A 22,907-nucleotide genomic window follows, 5' to 3' on the forward strand; every position below is an offset into this window, starting at 1 on the left:
TACTTAATGTGTCAAAATCTGTATTCCACAAATATTTTATTTCATTGTCAGCTTACCAGCTTCAAAGCCAATCAGATTGATAGTGCTGGTCAGAATTTTATGGGGATGCCATTCTGCCTGCATTGGGAGAAAATTCTATGTATGCAATAGGCAACAACAGTTAGTAAACCATACCAGAGTGCTTTTCTGGAACATCATCTAGTAAAATTTGACAACAATCCTCAGAAGTTCAGGTAAGATTTTGCAGATTATTAAAGAAGGAAAGAGACAAAACAAGAGATTCTATCATTTAAGAGAAGATTGGATGTGTACATGGGGGTTGGAGGAATATTGGTGGAGGGCGGGAGGATTGAGCTAGTGGAGTTGTTCTAGTGAACCGGTGTGGACTCGAAAGGCCGACATGGCCTGCTTCCGCACTGTAAATGGTAAATGGTTATGGTTATTTGAAGAGGGAACTCCAGGATTCAAATTATGTCTACTGCTGATAAAGATATTAAAAGTTCAAGATTCTTTGAAAGACAATAAGGGGAAGAAGTACCTCAAGTGTACAGAGCAAGATTGAAGAGTGAATGGGATAGAGTGGTGGGTGGTGCGAATGAAGTGGAAAATGAGTTTGAGGCGGTTAAAGTGCCTGTACATGCCTACAATAAGAAAATTGTTATAGTACATTGATATGTGGCCTTCTCATAATATATCAAATTTGGTTCGCTCTATGTGATATTATGTGGTGGTAGCATAGAACAAAATCTTTGGTCCCTGACAGGATTCCACCTTGGTGCTGAAAACTGAATTCCACAATGATGCAAACTGTCATCTTTAAAACAATTTGGGATATTGCCCAGCTGTGTTCATGCACAAAACAATGGGCAAATTAAATGGGCCTTCCAGTTATCAGCAAGTTGGAAAAAGTCAAGGCTTGCCACAACATTCAACTTGGCATGTGAAGTGTCTTTGAAGCTCTTAAACCTACAGTCTAAAGATTTTGTCCTCCTGGGGGAAAGTTTTCAAAATTTGGATTTTGTTCTGTTGTTAATCATTTACACCAATCCCAGAGTCTTAGAATGGATCATTCTGTTCTTGTATGTTAGCTATTACATTGAATGCAATAGTATCTGGTCTTTGGGGAATCGTACCTCACAGGGTCCACTTAATTGATTTTTAGCAATCAACAATGATCAGTTTTTAAAATGATTTAAAAACTCAGAATTGAAAGAAATCAAAGGATCCTATTTTTTCATGCTGAGATCCTCATGTGTCCATGTTGATAATTTTGTGCCCAGATTTAATCGCGCCTCTTTGATAAACATTGGTTTCTTGGAGAGTGGGAATGATACAGACTACCTTGCTATGCATGACGTGGACTTGCTACCCCAGAATGAAGAGCTGGACTACGGGTATCCTGAGAAAGGACCCTTTCACGTGGCTTCCCCAGAACTTCATCCCCTCTATCATTACAAGAACTACGTGGGAGGGATACTCCTCCTCACCAAGCAGCACTTTGAATTGGTGAGTAACATGAAAGTGACCAGGTGAAGAATTGTGGTTAAATTAGTAATCACTGTCATGGTATTTAATGTTACAACTACTTGGCTGTGATGGAGTTAGAAATGAAAGGAATTGGAAGTGAAAGAACATTGTACAGTTTGTATTAACAGCAGGAAAGATCATAAGCAAAAGGGGATAATAAAAAATAAAATTCACAAATTCCAGATCCTCAGAGAACTTTGCACCTCCTCTTCAAAAGTACTCCATTGATACAATGAAAATTCTGCAAACTGAGCAGATCACATCATCTGTAGAAATAAAAATTGAGTTAATATTTCAGGTGGAAGCACCTTAATCAAATTTCCAGCATTTGGAATTTTTAGTGCTATTATAATGAAGGGAATCTCCAACCCCACCACCTCCATGACTATTGGTGCACAGCAAGAGCCCACAGCAGCAATTAGATGATGATCAGATAAACTGATTTCATCTTGTTGATTGCAAGTTGAATATTAGCCAGAATCGTCATGCAATTAAATTGTCTGCAAAGGGCACCAAATCAAGTCTGATAACATGAGTACAGCCTGACAAAAGAGCGTTCTCTAGTCCTCAGTGCAAAATATGCAAACACACAACCAGACATAACACACATACAGATAGGGCAAGTATTCATTTATATAAATAAGTAAACATTGCTTCGTGACTATCAGTCTCGGATGGTTGGTGGGCACAGTTTCTTTGGTCATTCAGCATTCTCAGTGCCCATGGGAAGAAGCTGTTCCTCAACCTGGTGCTGCTGGCTCTGATCCTCCTGTATCTCTTTCCCGATAAAGATGCTGTTAAAGATGCTGTGTGCAAGGTGCAAGGGAAGGACCAGATACTCAATCATTTCAGACAACGATCCTAGTAAATCATGTTGATGGTGGGGAAGGGAGACTCCAGTGATCCTTTCTGCCACTCGTATGATCCTGTGAATTGACCTCTGATCCATTTCTCTGCAGCCTACGTATCACACTGATGCAGCCAGTCAGGACGTTTTGCTACTGACCCAGACAGACTAGTCTTTCCGTTAGTGTGTCCAGTGTCCAGCTGAAGAGAGGTGTTGAGTCCCAATGAGGACAGCTTCACCAGCCTCTGGGAAATTATCATATTAAATGCCAAACTGAGGTCTATGAAAATCAGCGTGGCATATGAGGCGTTGTTCTCCAGATGGGTCAGGATGGACTGGAGGGATAGGGCTATAGATAAGGTTAGTGTTTCACGTTTCTTCATTCCCATTGTGACAAGAACATTTATCTACATCAGTCTCAGATGTAGTCTGAAGACTTCGAGTGTCACTGGGCTACAGGATTCCAACCTCGTAAGTGGGGAAATAAAATATGCTCATAAGTCACAATTAGCTAACACTGACCTAACAAAACAATTCCTAGTTTTCAATTTCAAGTTCAAACTTCATGTTATACTGTACATGAAATCACATACTATCCTGAGATTCTTTTTCATACGGGCCAGACAGAATTTCTACTTAACTGTCATAACTGAAGATGACATACAGCAGACTGTGAACTGTAAAAGAAGCGTATACAAAAGAGAGAACTGGAAACCAATGTAAGCAAGCTGACTGCAAATACAGAAAAAAAATTCAGTAATAAATAATGTGCAAAGTAAGAGTTCTTAAATTAGTTACTGATTGAGTTTGTTGGAGAGATAGCAACTGTTCCAGAACCTGGTGGTGCGAGTCTTGTGGCGCCTCTACTTTCCTGATGACAGCAACGAGAACAGAGAATGCCCTGGGTGCTGCGGATCCTTGATGATTGCTGCTGCTCTCTGTAGTGGGCTCCCTGTAGATAGTGGGGAGAGTTTTTCCTGTGTTGTCTTGAACTGTACTGGTGTCCCCATATCATTAGTGTGATGCAGCCAGTCAGCATACTTTTTATGTAAAAGTTTGCCAAAGTTTCTGATGTCATACCAAACCTCTGCAAACACTTGAGGAAGTGGAGCCACTGATATGTTTTCTTCACAATGACATTAGTACATTGGGTCCAGAAAAAGTCCTCCAAGATACTGACTTTCAGGGTCTTAAATTTGCTCACCCTCTCCACCTCTGATTTTCCCCCAATGATCATTTCTGTTTTTTTACCTCCTAAAGGCTACAATCAGCTTCTTGGTTATAGTGACATTGAGTGAGAGGTTGTTAGAAGACTATTCAGCCAAGTTTACAATCTCTCCTGTATCATCACCTCTTTTTATAGAGCCCACAACATCAGCAAATTTGTAAATAGTGATATTGAACTGACGCTCTCAATCATAGGTTTAAAGTTAGTACATCAGGGAGTTTAATACGCAGCCCTGTGGTGCTCCAGTACTGATGGGAGATTATGGAGAAGATATTCTTACCAATCCTCACCAATTGTGGTCTAAAGGTGAGCGTATCCATGATCCATGTCCAGTGGGGTATTGAGGCCCAGGTCTTGAAGTTTGCTGATCAGTTTTGAGGCAATGATGGTGTTGAATGCAGAACTGCACTCAATAAAGAGCATCCTGATATGTGCATCTTTGCTGTCCAGATGTTACAGGGTATTGTGTAGAGTCAGTGAGATGGTATCTGCTGAAGACCTGTTGCTGCGGTAGGCAAATTGAAATGGATCCATGTGGCTTCTCAGCCTCTCAAAACTTTTCATCGTTGTGGAAATGAGTCCTCCTGGTCAGTCATTATTTGGGCAGGTTCTCACACTCTTCTTGGGCAATGGTACGATTGAGGCCTGTTTGAAACAGGTGCGTACCACGCTCTGTCAGAACAAGATGTTGACAATATCCATGGAAACATTGGCTAGTTGCTCAGCACAGGTTTTCATTACTCCGCCGGATACTCTGTCCAGACTGTATGCTTTCCTTGGATTCAGTTTCTTGTACATCACCTTTGGATACTGACAGATGATTAGCATAAGGGGACATCAGGGTGCGCGGTGGTTCTTCCTTGTTCTTCTGTTCAAATTTGGCATAGAAAGCATTGAGCTCATCTGGGAATGAAGCTTTGCTGTCTCTGACTGCAGCATATTTGGTTTTGTAGCAGGTTATGCCATTTAGGATCTTCCATTGTTTCATTTTTGGCCAGGAGATGGGTTTTCTTGGGTCATACCTGCTCCTTGGATTGTGTACTGAATCTCCAGGCTTAAATGCCTGTGATCTGGCTCTCAGCAGGTTCATTGTTCATCCAGGGCTTTTGTTTGGTTGGGATACACTTGTCCACAGTTGTTTTGATAAAGTCTGTGACAGCCCTGGTGTAATCATTCAGATCTTCTGCTGAGTTCTTGAACACCACCAAATCCACCTACTCAAGGCAGTCTTGTAACTGTTTTTCAGCCTCCCGTGGCCACCTTCTGGTTGTTCTGATCTCTGGAGCTGTTCTTTTTAGGGCATGTCTGTATGCAGGCTGAAGTTTTGGGATTCCATCCAGTGGATCAAACCTCCTGGATCTCCCTCATTGTGCCTTCTGAGAATTTCAGATGTTTTATTAACATCACCTCTTGTGTAAACTCCCTTTTTAAACTTGTGTCACCAAACATAGAACTTAGCGATCAATAGGCACAATTACAGCTTCACTGATCCTGGTTCAAATCTGGTTTTCAGAGCTATCTGTGAGGAGTGTTATCTGTTCTCCTTGGTACCACATGGCTTTCCCCTGGATGCTCTGGTTTGTACACATATCCTGAGCCCATGCTGAAAGGTTAATTGGCTGCTGTAAATTACCCTTAGTGTTGGTCCATAGCAGGCAAATCAGTGGAGTTTATTGGCCTATGAGACAATAATTTCCAGGGAGATAATTAATGGAATTGAATTGCAAGAAATCGGTAAGGGAATAGAAATAAATGAGGCACCATGGACTCAAGGCCAAGTAGTTTTTTTCCTGTGACTTAAGGAAAAAATAAGTTTGACATTCATGAACTAGTGCTATGAGAATATTTTAGAATGTAATTCCCACCAAAACCTTGATATAATTTCAGAGTTGACACTTGCTCCAATCTTATTAACAGCTGAAAGTAAATTAATGTTGAAAGGCAATATCTAGTTTTGAATAGGTAATTCAAATTTGGTCACATGGTATATTTGGGCAGTGCAGGCCTATTATCATGTGGGCTGGAAGGGCCTGTTACCATGTGGGCTGGAAGGGCCTGTATCATGTTGCATCTCAAAATAAACTCATTCAGAAACTGTATAGAATTGGTTATCAAATCCAGTTAAAAAGAATGAGGTAAAGAATTTCATCGTACTGTGTGGAGGATATGCTCCAGCTGAGGAGTTTGCGCTAACTGTCCTGTTTCTCCAAATGCAATGTAATTTCCATTTTATTTTGCAGTGTAATGGGATGTCAAACCGGTTTTGGGGATGGGGCCGTGAGGATGACGAATTTTATCGGAGAATAACAGCAGCAGGACTGCAGGTAATAATATCACATCACCGTGAACAAGGACTCGAAACTCCCAGAACAAATATCAGTAACTCAATCAGTAACTCATTTAAGAACTCTTACTTTGCACATTAAACACTGTTGTGAAATATTCATTTCCCATAAATTCTCAGCTGAGGCAGTGATCTCTTTTCAACCCATGACCTCATTTTGTGATCAAGGATGAAGTAGAAATAACTGAGAATGGGTGATGGGAAGTACTTTGTGAACAATGTGGCACCAAGTAATAAGTATATGTTTTGTTTTCAGTAACTTGGTATTTGTACTACTTTCAAGACTGCTTTTCTCCCCTCTAACATTGTTTTGATAATGATTTCTGAAAGGAACAGAGAAACAGGAGTAGGATTAGGCCTTCAGTTCTCTTGAGCCTGCTTTTGACATTAAATAAGATGGTATCTAATATTCTCCCTTAACTCCACTTTCTCACCTTTTTTGAACATATCCATTTTTGATCATTCTTGTGAAAAATCATATTCTCAGGCTTTTTTTTTTGAAACTTGATTTAAAGATTTTATTACATGAATAAAACAAAGAAATTACATTTAAAGAAAAAATAAAAATGAAGTAATTATTGCAACACAACATTAATAACCTAACTTAAATCAATCTACCCCCCCATTTATACGACCACTAAAAAAAAACTATATGTAAAAAACCCCACCCTTCCCCCAAAATAAAGAGTGAAGAATTAATAAAGTTAGTAATATTATATATTAAAAAAACATTCACAAACAAAAGAAAATAACAAGTAAAAATATTAATTAAAAAAAGTTATCAAATCTAAAATATCACACATAAAACATATTTAAATCAGACTTAATTGCAAGTACTTAACAAATGGAGTCCACTTCAACTTATAAAAAGACATCTTATCTTGAATTGAAAAAGATATCTTTTCCATAATTAAACAAGACTTCATCTCTAAATACCACCTATCTAAGGTTAGTATATTTCTAACTTTCCAAGTAAGCGCTATACATTCCTTAGCCACTGCTAAGGCTAAATAGATAAAAGAAATCTGATAATTATTTAAGCCTAAATCGATTAATGATTGCATATTCCCTAATAAAAATATATCAGGATCTAATACAATATAGATATTATATAAACTATTAAATATAGATTGAATACCCTTCCAAAACTGTTGCAATCGATCACAAAACCAAATTGTATGTAAAAAAGTATTAGCCGTCTGATCACAATGAAAACAACAATCTACCTTACTAAGACCAAACTTTTTTAATTTCTCTGGTGTTAAATATAATTGATGTATAAAATTATAATTAATCATCGCTAATCTAGCATGAATCAATTTCCGAATACTATTCTGACAAATTTCCATCCAAGCTTCTTCAGCTATTATAGAACCTAAATCTTTTTCCCATTTCAACTTATCTTTCTCCCAATCTGTCTTATTTTCATTTTCTTGTAAAATACAATACAAATCAGATATATACCCTTTTTTTGGTATAGAAAGTACATATTTCTCAAAACTAGTTTCAGACAATAAAATCATATGTCGGCCACATACCTGTTTTACAAATGATAATATACAAATACAAAATTTCCACTAATACCAAATTTCCTTTGTAATTCCTCAAAAGAACAAAAACATCCTTCAAAAAAACAATCTGATACATTTTTTATTCCTTTCCTTTCCCATTGTTTCAAAGTAATATTGGAGACTGTAAAAGGAACAAGTTGATTATTATATAATGGCAATCGCCCAGACCATTTATTTTTAAGCCCCAATTTATTAAGTTTACTTGTCCATAAATTCAATAAATGTTTCAATATTGGTACATCATAAGTTCGTAATAAATTTTTATTCCATCGAAACAAAAACTCATGTGGAAATTTTTCTGAAATAACTTCCATTTCTATCTTTGCCCAACTAGGTGGGTCCTCCGTATTTATTAATGCACTAAGAAATTTAAATTGAGCTGCCTCATAATAATATTGAAAATTCGGTAACCTCAAACCTCCAAATGGAAAATCCCACATCAACTTTCTCATTGCTACCCTCGGAAATTTTCCCTTCCATAAAAAATCTCTAACTGCTTTATATAAATCCTTAAAAAAACTTTTTTTTTAAATAAGGAATTGATTGAAACAAATACTGTATCCGAGGAAATCTGATACAGTATTTAATCCTCCCCAATAAACCTAAAGGTAAATCCTTCCACCTAATCAAATCTAACCTAATCTTTTTTATTAAAGGAAGATAATTAATTGAATATAAATCTTGATATTCTGTATTAACATTAATTCCTAAATATTTAATTTGTTTAGTCCACTTCAAATTTATAATATTTTTATATATTGAATAATCATCTTTACAAATTGACAAAATTTCACTTTTAGCCCAGTTTACCTTATAACCAGATAATTGACCATAATTTTCTAAAGATTATTGAATTGCTGGTAAAGAAATATCAGGATCCACCAAATATAATAAAACATCATCAGCAAATAAATTAATCTTATATTCCTCATTCAAAACTCTCATACCCTTAACATTTTCATTTTGACATATTAATTGTGCCAAAGGTTCAATACCTATAGCGAATAAAGCAGGTGACAATGGACATCCTTGCCTAGTAGACCTTGTTAAATCAAAGGATTCTGAAATCTGCCCATTGGTAGCCTTCGGACTATTATATAAAGCCTTTATCAATCCAATAAACGAGGAACCAAAACAAATTTTTTCAAGTACTTTAAATAAAAACCCACTCCACTCTATCAAAAGCCTTTTCTGCATCCAACGAAACCACTATTGGATAATTCATTTGAGATTTAGATTTGTTTATCAAAGTTATTAAACGCAAAATATTATCAGACACATATCTATTTTTTATAAATCCTGTTTGGTCTTTATGTATTATTTTAGGTAAATATTGAGCTAATCTATTAGCCATAACTTTAGCTACAATTTTATAATCCACATTTATATTCTCAGGCTTAAGTGGTTGACCCTTGTCCTGAAGTTATGGTTCCTGCAGTTAGAGTTTTTCAACATGTATTCTATTAAGCCCTTTTATAATTTTATGCATTACTTTGAGACTCCTTCTTGTTATAATCTTTGGTGCACACAGACCTATTCTGCTCAGACTCTTGTCACTGCATCATGTTTCACCAAACATATAATCTTTCATAAGACAATCCAGTAAAGCAGCATCTTAGAAATCTTAGAGAGCAGCATCTATCAATCTAGCTGTAAATTGAGATTATGCAAGAAAACTGTGAATAACCCAAAAATAATTCAAATTACTTAAAAAATAATACAACCAATTACTAATAACATTGACATTTTTCAGTTTCTGAGTAAATAATATTTTTTCATTATTTAAGAGCTTTTAAAATGTGCTCATCAAGGCCCAGAAATCATTAATTTTAAAAGCCGCCTTGCAGTGCTGCAAATGGAAATGATTATTGAAAGTTGCCAAAGTGATAAATTGGAAGCAGCCTCCAATCCAGAGTTGTTTAAACTGGCACAAAATATACATAGAACGTAACGTTTGCTTTAAATCTTTTAAACTTGGATTAATTTCTGGTAAACTGAGCTGAATCAAGCAGCATGACCAAGCAAAGGGACCATACTACTCCACTGAAAGTGGTAAATAAAATTGTTTCATGTCTTCAACTGATGAAAGTTCAGAGCCTCTGTTTATTTCTGACATTTGCCATCAGGATTGAAACTTTTATGCTTTTTACACAGAAATCCTCCAATATTGCTGTAAAGAAGACTCATCATTTTTACACTGAACCGAGCAAAGCCCACATAATGCTGAGTCAGTTGTATTTTTACACAACAAGCTGGCATTTTGGGAGCAAACAAGGCGGGACGTATTACACAACAGCATTGGTGTCTAGTGTCAAGTAAACATGCTGTATTTGATGGCATGTTAGACCCACATTTTTCCACCACCCCTCCAGAAAGTAGCTCAAAAATATACCCTGGTCTTGTACGTGAAGTTGAAGTTAGGATGGTAATGGTGAGTAAAACAGACAGTGATCATTGTCGCTGCTTGGCTCACTAGCATCACTGCCTTCTATCGTTGGTATTGGTGGTGGGCGGTCAGAAGGGAAGCGTAGCAGTGGGATCAGTGTGTGAGCTGGTGGCAGGCTGTCGGAAAACTCTGGTCATTGTGTTGAGAAAGTCAGGTTCGAGAGAGCTGAGTCGATACAAGGGTTTGCAATCAAACATTACTTTTATTAACACAATTATTATAAGAGTGTGGGAAAATCATAGCAGGAATACAACGTGTGGGAAAATAAGTGCACAATTTAATAAAACGTGCACAATGTATAAAAGGGCGTGGGAAAATCTAATGATCTATAGCAGTGATTTTCAAGCTTTTTCTTTCCACTTATCATAAGTAATCCTTATGCTCAGTGATTAGGAAGGGATTACTTAAGGTGGATGTGAGTGGGAAGGGAAGGTTGAGAATCACTGCTCTAGAACCAATTGTTACTAAAATATTTTGCTTAAGAAAAATTGTCATTGGCCCATTTCCTTTGGAGTTCTGAAACCGTCCACATAACGAGTCAATGAGGTACAATTAAAACAGTGGTTGTAAAACTTTTTCTTTCCACCCACATACCACGTTAAGCAATCCCTTACTAATCACCGCTATCTATTGTTGGGGGCTGGTGGTGGGCTGTCAGGCATTGGTGGGGGTTGGTGGAAAGCAGGACGATGGGCTTCAGACTATTCAAACTGAGAACAAACCCACAGACCAGCACAAGGGGGCTAGAGACACCTGGGGAAAGCTGAGAGCAGGTTGGTGGGATCAGAGTGGGGATTAGTTTTTTTATCATAATGCCACTCCCTAACACAAATCTTCTCTTCCTTAATATCTGAAGGTCTGTCAGTGACTGTCTTGAATACATTCAGTCACTGAGCATTCACACCCTCCTTCTGTTGTTCCAGATTCAGTACCCTTTGATACATACTTTATATCTTATTCATGAATGATCAGGCCCTATTTAGAAAGACCTGTCCTGTCAAAAAAATGATGTACTTATGAAATCCTCTCTCAATCTCCTCCCAGCAACACACCTAACGAAACAGTGAGTCTGGTTGAGGATGCATCACTATTTCATCACCAGCTCATTTCATCTTCATCTCGAGGTATTTTATCTACAGCTCATTTCAGACTATGGGAACATACATAGACATGCATAGAACATTACAGCACAGAAAACAGACCACTTAGCCCTTCTAGTCTGTACCAAAAAACAACATACCACTAGTCACACCGATTGGCACCCATTCTATAACACTCCAGACCTCTCCCATCTATGTATCTATCTAATTTATTCTGAAAAATGTGAGCCCACATTTACCACATCAGGTGGCAATACATGCCATATTCCCACCACTCTGAGTGAAGAAGTTTCCCCCCCCCACCGATGTTTCCCCCTAAATCTTTCCTCTTTCCCCCTAAAGCCATCTCCTCTCGTATTTATCACTCCTAATCTAAATGGAAAGAGTCTACTTGCATTTACTCTGTCTATATCCCTCATCATTTTGTAAGCCTTTATCAAATATCCCCTCATTTTATATGCTCCAAGAAATAAAGTCCTAACCTGTTTAATCTTTCCCTGGAACTCAACTGAAGAACATCCTAGTAATTCTCTGCCCTCTTTCAGTCTTACTGATATCTTACTTGTAATTTGGCGACCAGAACTGCACACTTTATTTCAAATTTGGCTTCACCAATGTCTTATACAATCTCACCATGATGTCCCAACTCCTGTACTCATTATTTTGATTTATGAAGGCAAAGATGCCAAAAGCTTTCTTTACAACCCAGTCTAAAAGTGATGCCACTTTCAGGGAATTGTGTATTGAATTATTGAGGTCCTGTTTTAGTAAAATGAGATTATCACCATAAGGGATAGCATAGACAGGAGGGACTGACTGGTAACAGTTAACATTTTACACAGCATAACATGAGTCACAGCCCAGCAATAATTTGATACATCAGAAGAACTGAGGGAAGGTTTGTTACAGTCTGTTCCAAATTCGATACTGTTACAAGCCCAAAGGACCCCAAAACCCAGCAGCAACAGACATTCACTGAGACAAGTGGCTTTCAAAAGAAAAGTTAATTTTAATCAACTTCAAACATGAAAATAGAATCAAACGTTAACTTAACTCTATACTTAACAAACCCAACTTAACCCCCTTTTAATTCTAAGCACAAGTGTATGTAATGTGTGTGTAAATTTAAGAAAAGTTCTTAGTTTCACAGTTCAATCTCACTTCTCATTCCTCCAAGTTCACTGGTTGTAGGCAATTCTTATACTGTGCACAGAATTTAACATGTATAAAGTTCATCAGGTTTTGGTTCTCCAAAGGTAAATGGTTACTGCTCAGGAAGGTTCTTTGGAGGTTTGCAGAGAGATATTTGTTGTTCCAGGATTTCCACAACTGAGGTATCACCATTAGTCACCTCACTGTCTTGCTGATGAAACTTGCCCATCAGGGTTCTCTAGATGATAACATCTTTCTTTCAGGCTACCACAAAGATCCTTTCTGTTCCACTTATTCCAAGAGAAACATCAGACAGATAGCACACCCAGCCATCCGCCACTCTGGAACTTTCTGTTTCCAACCAGCTTCTCCTGGCTTGCACTGTTCAGCTGATTTCACTGTCACACTCACTGGCTGAGAGAGCTTGTCTTCTCTCTCACTCTCACTCTCTCTCTCTCTCTCTCTCTCTCTCTCTCTCTCTCTCTCTATATATATATATATATATATATAACTGAGACTGCTAGAAGGCCCATGTGACTCTCACTTGCAAAAAAGTCCCACCTTCTTCAGCAAACAACAAGTTATCCTTGTTTAAGCTATGTCTTAGGTAAACAAAACCTAGGAGTGACCCTTCTGTGAGCACTTTGCGGAAAGGTTAGAAGCCTTATAGTTATCCATCCAGCCAGCCTGTCTCCAATTCCAAACAATGGTCTATTCATTTCATGATGTCATTTCAATTAGCACCTACTTGAGAAATGTGGATATCATTCTCCAAAGTTTCTGCAATGTTACTGCATATGAATTTATAGTATTTTCAAATAAGATGTGTTTTAAAATGCATGTATGAATGTAACCTACTCTCATCTTACCAAATTATTTATCCATTACAATACATTTGCAAAGACACTGATTTTGCAAGGGAGAGCCATGCTGACTGCTGAAGAGAAAGCAGCTTTTTGAAGCAGCTCGTGGCCAGCCATTTTTATGGAATTCAGAGCAACACATGCTCTGTAAATGACTGGGCCTTTTCAGTAGATTGACCTGTACCAGGAGAGTCTTTTTGGGAAGCAAAGTGCTTCATTTTGTTTGTGACTAACACTGGACATAACTTGGAGAGACTGCTTCATTTTAAGTGTGACAAGCAGTGAAGTTACTTGGAGAGACTGGTGAAGCTTCATGGAGGCTCCTCAGTTCAAGTATTGCCTATAAAAGGATCAGGAGCTCAAAGGCAATACAAGAAAAATTTGTGAGTCTGTAGCAGCTACAACTCCAGTCTCCCCATCAGTTCAACATTAAATCTGGACATCGAATTTCAAAAGACAATGCTTGAATACTGAATTTAAAAGGCTGAACTTTGTAGATTCTGGCTAGGACCATAATGGTGCGTGTATTACACAGACATCACATGCCTATTACTGCTTGTTGCGCGCAGTTCGTTACAGAATTCCTAGATCCCTTTTATCCTCTGCACCTCACTGCACAGTACCCTATAATTTACTGTGTATATCCTTCCAAAATGCAACTCCTCACACTTTTCTTCATTAAACCCCATCTGTCACTTTCTGGCCCTTTTTTCCAGATGGTCCAGATCCCTCTGCAAACTTTGAAAACCTTCCTTGCTGTCCACATAACCTCCAATTTTAGTGTCATTAGCAAACTTGGTGATCCAATTTCCAATGTTATTATCCAGATCATTGATATAGACAACAAACACAGCATTGATCCCTGAGGCACATTACTAATCATGGGCTTCCAGTCTGAGAAGCAATTATCCACTACCACTCTCTATCTTCTACCATTCAGCCAATTTTGAATTTAGTTTACAATTTTTACATGGATACCTAGTGTCTGAACCTTCTGAACTAACCTCCCATGTGGGACCTTGTCAAAGTCCATGTCGACAATATCCACAGCATTTCCTTCATTTACCTTGGTAACCTCCTCAAAAAACTCTAAGATTCATTAAGTACAACCTACCACACACAAACCCATGCGACCTTAATCAGCTCTTGGCTGTCCAAATATACATCTGATCTCTCAGAACATCCTCCAATAATTTACCTAATATTGACGTCAGGCTCACCGGTCTGTAATATTGGGTTTATTTTTGGAGCCTTTTTTTGAACAATGTGAGCTATTCCAGGGTGGGCTTAACCCCCAAGTGCTTGCCGGTCAGGTATTTCCTATTCAGCCAAATCGACTCTGCCTTTTACCTTTGCTGTATAATTGAGGACTGACGGGTGAGAGCAGGCAGTGGGCTATCAGGAGAGAGCAGGCAATGGACTACTGGGAGAGAGTGGGACAGCGGTATTGTTATTAGAAAGAATGTTCCTGTTGTCCTACTTGCATGTTTTGTGTATGTTTTTCCAAGCTTTAAATGCTTACCTGTAAATACACTAAAATAAGGCACATCCTTTGCCGTCATGGTCCCAGAATGCCAGATCGTCCCTTTTACACAGATGGTGATCAGATGCTGTTGCTACCTCTGCTGCTGAATAAAAGCTGGGAGTGGAATGGCTGCCCCCCCCCCCACCCCCCACACCCAATTCCATGTTCGTGCCTTTTACACAGAAAGCGTAGTGCTATTGAGATGTGCAGAGCAACAGAGGGATTTAGGAGTTGTGGTAAATAGTACCCTCAAGGCTGATACTCAGGTAGATGGTGTGGTGAAGAAGGCATTTGGAATGTTGGCCTTCATAAATCGGAGTATTGAATTCAAGAGTAGGGAGGTTATGATGAAATTGTACAAGGCATTGGTGAGGCCAAATTTGGAGTACTGTGTACAGTTTTGGTCACCAAATTATAGGAAAGATATAAACAAAATAGAGAGAGTACAGAAAAGGTTCACAAGAATGTTGACAGGATTTCAAGGTTTGAGTTACAGGGAAAGGTTGTGCAGACTAGGGCTTTTTTCTCTGGAGCGTAGAAGATTGAGGGGGGACTTGATAGAGGTGTTTAAGATTTTAAAAGGGACAGACAGAGTAAATGTGGATAGGCTTTTTCAATTAAGAGTGGGGGAGATTCAAACTAGAGGGCATGGTTTAAGATTGAAGGGGGAAAATTATAAGGGGAACATGAGGGGAAATTTCTTTCCGCAAAGGATGTGGAATGAGCTTCCGGCAGACGTAGTTGAGGCGGGATCATTGGTTACATTTAAGGATAGACTGGATCGTTACATGGAGAGGAGAGGACTGGAGGGGTATGGACCGGGCACTGGTCAGTGGGACTAGGAGGGTGGGGATTTGTTACGGCATGGACTAGTAGGGCCGAACTGGCCTGTTCTGTGCTGTAAGTGGTTATATGGTTATAAAGCTGAAAATATCCCGGAACGAAGTAGCTGTGTGAACAGCCATTTGATGCCTTTTGGAATCAAAATTTAATACAATAATGGTGCAAATATGAAATTTCATGCCAGAATTTAAATTAAATTTTAGACATTCAGCATTCTAGCCATGAGCCTGTGTTGCCCAATTACACCCAAATAACCTGCACATTTTTAAGGATGGGAGGAAACTGAAGTGCTCGGAGGAAGCCCATACAGACATGGCGAGAACATACAAACTTTACAAACAGTGCCGGGCTCGAACCTCGGTTGCTGACACTGTATCACTGTTGCACTAACCTTGCCAGCCACTTGTATCTTGTACAATTATGTTAAAGTTGGATTTTGAGGTCATTTGACAAAAGAGAATATATTTAACACCCATACTGCATTTATTATTAATAGTGAAGAAAATTCTGTTTCAGGGTGATGGGCATCAATGGTTGCCTGTCATTTCAATTCTCTAACATCCTTCGACTTTGACATGATAGCATGGAGGAAAGGGCTCTTGCACAAGTTCCATCAAAGCATCCAGAGGAACAGCATCTTTCCTTTTAACTAAGCACTTGCTGGGCTTAATGTTAACTCAGCAATATCAGATAACCTGCAATTCCAGCCTGAGTACCTCACATTTCTGTAATTAGTTCATCTTTTCAGACTTGTAATCTTGTTTATTTGTCTTTTTTTTTTAACCTCCTGCAAACATGCTTTTTGTTATTTAATATTGCCTTCATCCGTTTTTCCCAGGTGTGTCATAATTGTTTAAATGTCCTTGGCTCCATCCCTTTCACAGATCTTTATGTTCTTCTTGTCCTTTTTCCCTTTCTTTGCATTCTAAAATCTTGTTCTACCTCAACTACCCCCCCCCCCAACCCCCCCAGCCTTCTGTTGAAAAGTTATACAACTGTGAACACTGTCTGCATGATTTGATGAATGTTTCTGAGATTTTTCCCCACTATTTGCAGCATTTTAATTCTGTATTATAAATGTTCAGCAGAAGTTCCAGTCTTGTACAAATTGTACTTCTTGTTTCCTACAGCCGAAGACAATAATTTTGCAGAAACTGTTAATTCCTAAAAACTGCAGAGCTGCACAAGGGAAGGAATGTCTAATGTAATTTACGTTACCATGGAATGCAATTTTAAAAATTGCAAGAAAAGTACAATTAGGAACAATTTGGAGGATTTCTTGGTTCTCTGGCTTGCTTCGAGTATGTTACAAAAAGGAGCCTATTCTACCCTTATTTAATGTTGCTCAGTGTAAATTGATTTTGTTCTTTGTTGTTAAACATCCAAGCTCAGGCTGGAGAATTATTGTAAAACTGAGAGCTTCATCTTTAGATTTTAAATGTAGACATACAGTACAGGAAAGGGCCTTTCTTGCCCATTAGCCCGTACTGGCCAAATACCCCAATTAACCTATAACTCCTTTATATTTTGAAGAGTGGGAGGAAACCCATGCAGACCCATGCAAACTCCTTACAACACTGGATTCAAATCCAGGTTGCTGGCGCTGTAATAACCAAGTCATCTAAACCCACTCTTTAAGATCAAACAGGATGATTCTGATCTGAGCAACTTTTATTACCTGTCTTGAACATTGAATGGAACAGCAAAGATTTTCTGTTCTACAGCAGACTAAAAGCAAAATATAAAATGCTGTTAACTCACAGCAGGTGGGGCAGGATCTGTGGATAGAGAAACAGCTAACATTTCCCCAGACCTCACATTGTTTTGCCCTGAAACATTAACTGTTCTCTTTTCATCTGTTGGGGTTGGGGGGTGGGGGGGGATGGAAGGGAGATGCTGCTGGCCTGCTGGGTCTTTTCACCATTTTCTGTTTTTATTTTTGAATAGCAGGATACTTGGCATGTAACACTCAGTTGTTGACTACATGGTTAAAACAAAATACCCAAAAAAACTGTCCCTGGTGCAAGTTCAATTTTTAAAAAAACTTTTGAACTTCATATGGCCTTAACGGTTAAATTCAATGTGGTCATGACATCCAGCATCAAATGTTACCCCTACTGAACCTCCTTGGACATTTCTGGAGTACTCCATATTAATTTTCATGGAGAACAGACATACATGAACAAATATATATTAGATTTCCAGCAAGTGCTTAATTTTTGAATGTTTATCTTTTTTATAAATCAAAATATTTTATTTTGAAATTGTAGCTTCACCGACCAACTGGGATTCAAACAGGGTATAACACCTTCAAACATTTCCATGATCCAGCATGGAGACGACGAGACCAAAAGAGAGTATCAGGACAGAAGCAGGTATTGAATAAAATTTTGTGGCCAGTGGTACAAAACTGAAATCATTGTGTAATGTTGAATATTCTAGACCCTGGCAGTAACCAGAGATCCTATTGAGAAATCTCCCTCCTGATCTGCTGGGCATCTCCAGCATTTTCTGTTTTTTTCATTTAAGAAATATATTGAAGAACCCCAGAGGAAGTAACATTTAGGCATCAGTACTGTTGACTTGACTGGGAAAGAAAATGTTGGAAGTACTCAGTGAAAGGAAAAGAAGCAAGATGAGGAGTACCGGAGAGACTGGTTGCAGACCCTGACCCATACTGACGTGTTGGTCCATGTTTTCATGTACTGCCAAAGTGAGATCACCCACATATTGGAGAAACAATACCTTGTATTCCATCTGGTCACCTCTAACTAGATGGCATTAACATCTACCTCTCCGGTTCTCGTTAGCTTCCCCCCCCCCCACCATGTGTCTCTCTTCTTCTCTCTCCTGATATTTCCTTTCCTCAACTCTGCATTCACAGAGCTACCCACCTCCCCTCCCCTCCCATGATCAATTCTCAGCTTTTCTCTCCTGCCTTCCAGTCCACATCCACCTACGTCTTTGGCCTGTTCCCCTTCATCCCTCCCTCCCACATTTTAAAAAACATCTTAATTAAAATTTTAAAACCACAATATGTTCAATTAATAATGAATTAAATAAAACAATTCCTCCCACCCCACCACCTACCTCCCTCCAAAATGCCCCTAAGAAAGAAAGATTATCAATGAACATTTAAATTCTGATAAACTGCCGTGAAATTTTCAAACCAACATATATATATGGGCTCCATATTTTCAAAAAGAAATAATATTTATCACATAAATTGTTATTTTTTCAAGAGGAATACAAGATCTAATTTCAATATACCATCTCTGCATCCCCAAATCCATTATCAGACTTCTGTGTAATAGCTACTGTTATGAGTCCAGAGGACCCCAAAACCCAGCAGCAATAGATATGCACCACAACAAAGGGTTACTTAAACAAAAGTTGCTTTTAATTTACTTTGAACATGTAAACAGAATTAAAGCTTAACTTATCTCTATTGACTCACTTAACCTACTTAACCCCTTTCTAATTCTAAGTGCATGTGTGTGGTTAACAATCCAATCTCACTGGTTGCAGGCAATTCTTGTACTGTGCACAGAAGTTAACATTAATAAAGTTCATCAGGCTTTGGTGCTTAACAGGTAAATGGTTACCACTCAGAAGGGTTCTTGTTGGTTTTCAGAGAGAGAGTTTTTCTTGTTTCAGGTCACCACAGAGTTCCTTTCTGTTTCTCCTATTCAAAGGGAAACAGCAGACAGCCACTCCTCTCCTTTGACCAGGCCATCTTCCAAAGCTTGCCAGCTTGTCCTTCTGGAACCAATGTCTGTCTGTCTGTCTGTCTGTCTGTCTGTCTGTCTGTCTGTCTGTCTGTCTGTCTCTCTCTCTCTCTCTCTGTCTCTCTCTCTCTCTCTCTGTCTCTCTCTCTCTCTCTGTCTCTCTCTCTCTCTGTCTCTCTCTCTCTCTGTCTCTCTCTCTCTCTGTCTCTCTCTCTCTCTGTCTCTCTCTCTCTCCGTCTCTCTCTCTCTCCGTCTCTCTCTCTCTCTGTCTCTCTCTCTCTGTCTCTCTCTCTCTCTGTCTCTCTCTCTCTCCGTCTCTCTCTCTCTCTGTCTCTCTCTCTCTCTGTCTCTCTCTCTCTCCGTCTCTCTCTCTCTCTGTCTCTCTCTCTCTCTGTCTCTCTCTCTCTCTGTCTCTCTCTCTGTCTCTGTCTCTCTCTCTCTCTCTCACATTCCCTCAAACTCTGAGATCAAAGCCTCATTTTTTTCTGCTCTCTGCCTGCAAAGATCACATGACCTTCCAGACAGTAAGTTCTGTTTTCCAGTCAAAGCTGCTACTGCCTGTTGTTGCATTTGTTGCCTTTTTCAAATGACCGTCCATCATGAGTCTGAGCCCTCTTGCAAAAGCTCCAGCAAAAATTCTGTGTTTTAAAGTGTTTGTGTGTGACCTGCTCTAACAAACCTTTCCCAATTTATCTCCCAAACACCTCTATATACTCTGTCACACTTCACATTTCTTTAAAACAGCTAAAGCCAGTCATAAAAATTCAATTTGATACATGATTAACTTTAATTTTAAACTAAACGTTTTACTATTTCCTCCTCCACCACATTGGATAGTTTTTTGCTTGTACCTTGACAAAAGGATCAGGCCCAAAATATCTTTGCCTCCTATGGATGCAGGAAGACCTGCAGGTATTTTCCAGCACTTTATTAACATTTCACAATAATCCGTTTTGGGCTCCTTAGTTAAGGAAGGATGTGCTTAAGCTAGAGAGAGGAGGTGAGGGTGAGGAATAATGAGAGTTTTCTTCTACATTGCAAGGATGTAAAAGTTGATAGGAGGAATCTTTGACAGCTCTTACCTGTACTCATTAGAATTTAGGAGAATGAGGGGGGTTTCATTGAAACATTTTGAATGTTGAACAGAGTAGATGTAGAAAGTTGTTTCCCACGGTGGGAGAGTCAAGGACAAGAGGGCACAACTTCAGGATTGAAGGGCATCACTTTGAATGGAGATTTGAAGAAATGTCTTTACCTATTTCTGCTCTCCTATTTTGTCTAATAAGTAAATTGGATTTATTATTATATGCTACTGTAAAATAACAGGAATTAGTTAAAGGCTCAATGGTCCAGTTGATAGAACTGGATTCAATCCCAGTCTCTTGGCACTCTGTGTGGAATTTGCAGTTATCCCATTGACTGTGAGGATTTCCTCCATGTGCTCTAGTTTTCTCCCACATTGCAAGGACTCTAGTTTTCTCCCACATTGCAAGGACTCTAGTTTTCTCCCACATTGCAAGGACTCTAGTTTTCTCCCACATTGCAAGCAGTAGAATTTGTGAATTGGGGGGTACAAAATTGATGGTAATGTGGAGAAACTAGGCCACAGAGAAAATGGAGCAGGGAATAGGATTGTTTCCTCCAAAGACTTGAAGGGCAAAAATTTGCTAAAATTAATGAATTAATGTATGTTTCCATCCCCCTTCTCTTTCTATATTAACAGGAACAGTTTAAGGTTGACAAAGAAGGTGGATTAAAGAACTTGAAATATAGCATTGGGTCCAGAATAGAGTTGATGATTGCTGGGGTGCCCTGCACCATCATCAATATCTTGCTGGAATGTGACCTGAATGAAACACCGTGGTGTATAATAAATTGATTGGACACAAGCAGGAAATAATTGGATCTCTTCTGATATGGAACTGCTGACAAAGTGGATCAGCCCATCACTCCGATTTTGGATTTTATTTCTACTGGTGATGCTCTCGCCATGCAACACAATTGTAGGTTCTGGAGTCGTACAGAATTAGACTGAGGCAGAGCTGGGTCATGTTGGGTCATGATTTGATCAATGGTACACATTTTTACAATGTTTGATAAGTTGATTGCTAACCATTGAGACTGAAATCAACTTTTTGCAACGTAAAAGGCCAGTCACAGGAAGTTTATTTTATTTTCAAATCCTTGTTTTACTGTTAAGATCGCAGCCTGTAGTCTCCTGATGGATTGCATTTTATCATTCAAAGAGGAAGCAGAGGCTTTCTACCATCATTGCAAAACAATATAATGTAAAGGGACCCTTTGGAGCACAGTGTACTCTTCAGTGAAGATGCCAACCCTAACATTTCAATGCAGACACCAACAGTGTCACGGAACAATGGAACAGAAGTTTACAATGAATATTGAACATGGATATGAACCTCATAATAGGCTGCATGAATGCAGAGCTCCAGTTTCTGGGGCCTTCTCAACTTTTGTTCTTGTCCAATGAGCAGGGGGGGTTAATGCAGGAAACATTTGCCTTGATTGTTTTGCCACCTGCTGGAAGATTTGCAGGACCGCATCAGTGAAACATTACACCGGTAGATGGACACCAGCAGTCACCTGGACCAGAAAGGAGGGCTAGTCATATTCAACTCTCAATGATTTTTGATTTGTTCTGCTTTGAAGATGCATTGTGAATCAGGGTTCATGATTTTAATTTTAAATTTAGATGTGCAGCACAGTAACAGGTCCTTCTGGCCCATGCTTCCCAATTACCCTGTATGTTTTTTGAAAGATGGGAGGTACCCGGTCAAAACCCATGGAAATATAGGGTACCCTGGTCACTGGTGCTGTACTAGCATTGTGCGAACCGCTATGCAAACTGTTTTTATCTTGTATACATCGTCTTTAAAAAACAAAGTATTCTGAGGTCATAAAGATTTTACAAATTGCAAGCAGTAGCCCAGCTGCTTTGTAGGGAGATGGCAATAGGAATTGTTACAGATTCACAGGAACAAAATGAGTCAAACTATTGACTTGTGTTCTATATTCATTGAAGCATTTGGTTTCATTGAAGTATCCAAAATTTTAGTGGGTCGAAGTGTTTTTTTAGTACATTATGAGAGGTTAATTTACCTGGTACTGCATTAATGCCTGCTGCAGGTTCACAGGAGTGGCAATGGATTTAGTATTTGTGAATGGGATACAAAAAAAGATCTGCAAGTGAAACAAAATTCAGAACTTTTCACAAAAGAAATTGCAGTTTGTTTTAATGTTTACTAGGCTTTGCAATATAGTTCCATCAGCAATGAATAGTGATGCATCAGTATTTGTGAGTGGGAACTGCCATTTCATTTGTATTTATTTCATAACTTTTCTGATTATAAATGTAGAAATAAATTAACTTTACCAATTTGTGCTGTGCCTTCCTTGCAACACAAATCATTTGTGTGGAGAACATAAATTTTTCCTGGAGGGAAATTATGATAAATAAATCTGTGTAGACTGATCTTAATTCAGCTCAGTGGGGAATATTTTTCCTTTATTTAGGTCCTGTCTGAACAGTGACGTGGATCTGTTCAAATTCACCTATTGTAAAAACAGGTCTACGGCGCATAATATCTCACTGGCTCCAGTCAAAATCCTGGAACACCTGGACAGCAAAGGTGCTTACAACTAAGGTTCCACAATACGTGTGGCACGGTTGGTGTAGCGGTTAGCGCAATGCTTTTATAGTGTCCGATAGGGA

The 22,907-nt window shown here is 38.8% G+C and overlaps 1 protein-coding gene across 6 annotated transcripts in view; it reads left to right on the top strand.

The window, feature by feature from the left end:
- Positions 1-22,573, top strand: part of b4galt7 (xylosylprotein beta 1,4-galactosyltransferase, polypeptide 7 (galactosyltransferase I)) — a 50,263-nt gene extending 27,690 nt beyond the window's left edge. For 5 of the 6 annotated variants that reach the window (XM_069899275.1, XM_069899277.1, XM_069899273.1 and 2 more), the window contains 4 exons: positions 1,281-1,506; positions 5,843-5,926; positions 17,717-17,821; positions 20,898-22,573. In XM_069899275.1, the coding sequence (XP_069755376.1) occupies positions 1,281-1,506; positions 5,843-5,926; positions 17,717-17,821; positions 20,898-21,053 (571 nt within the window). In that variant the 3' untranslated portion in view covers positions 21,054-22,573. Of the gene's footprint in view, positions 1-1,280; positions 1,507-5,842; positions 5,927-16,576; positions 16,748-17,716; positions 17,822-20,897 lie in introns of those variants that run through there. The other variant, XR_011345009.1, reaches the window with a different exon arrangement.
- The last annotated feature ends 334 nt before the right edge of the window (positions 22,574-22,907 follow it).

This window comes from Narcine bancroftii, chromosome 9 (genome assembly GCF_036971445.1).
Source record: "Narcine bancroftii isolate sNarBan1 chromosome 9, sNarBan1.hap1, whole genome shotgun sequence".
Classification (NCBI taxonomy): domain Eukaryota; kingdom Metazoa; phylum Chordata; class Chondrichthyes; order Torpediniformes; family Narcinidae; genus Narcine; species Narcine bancroftii.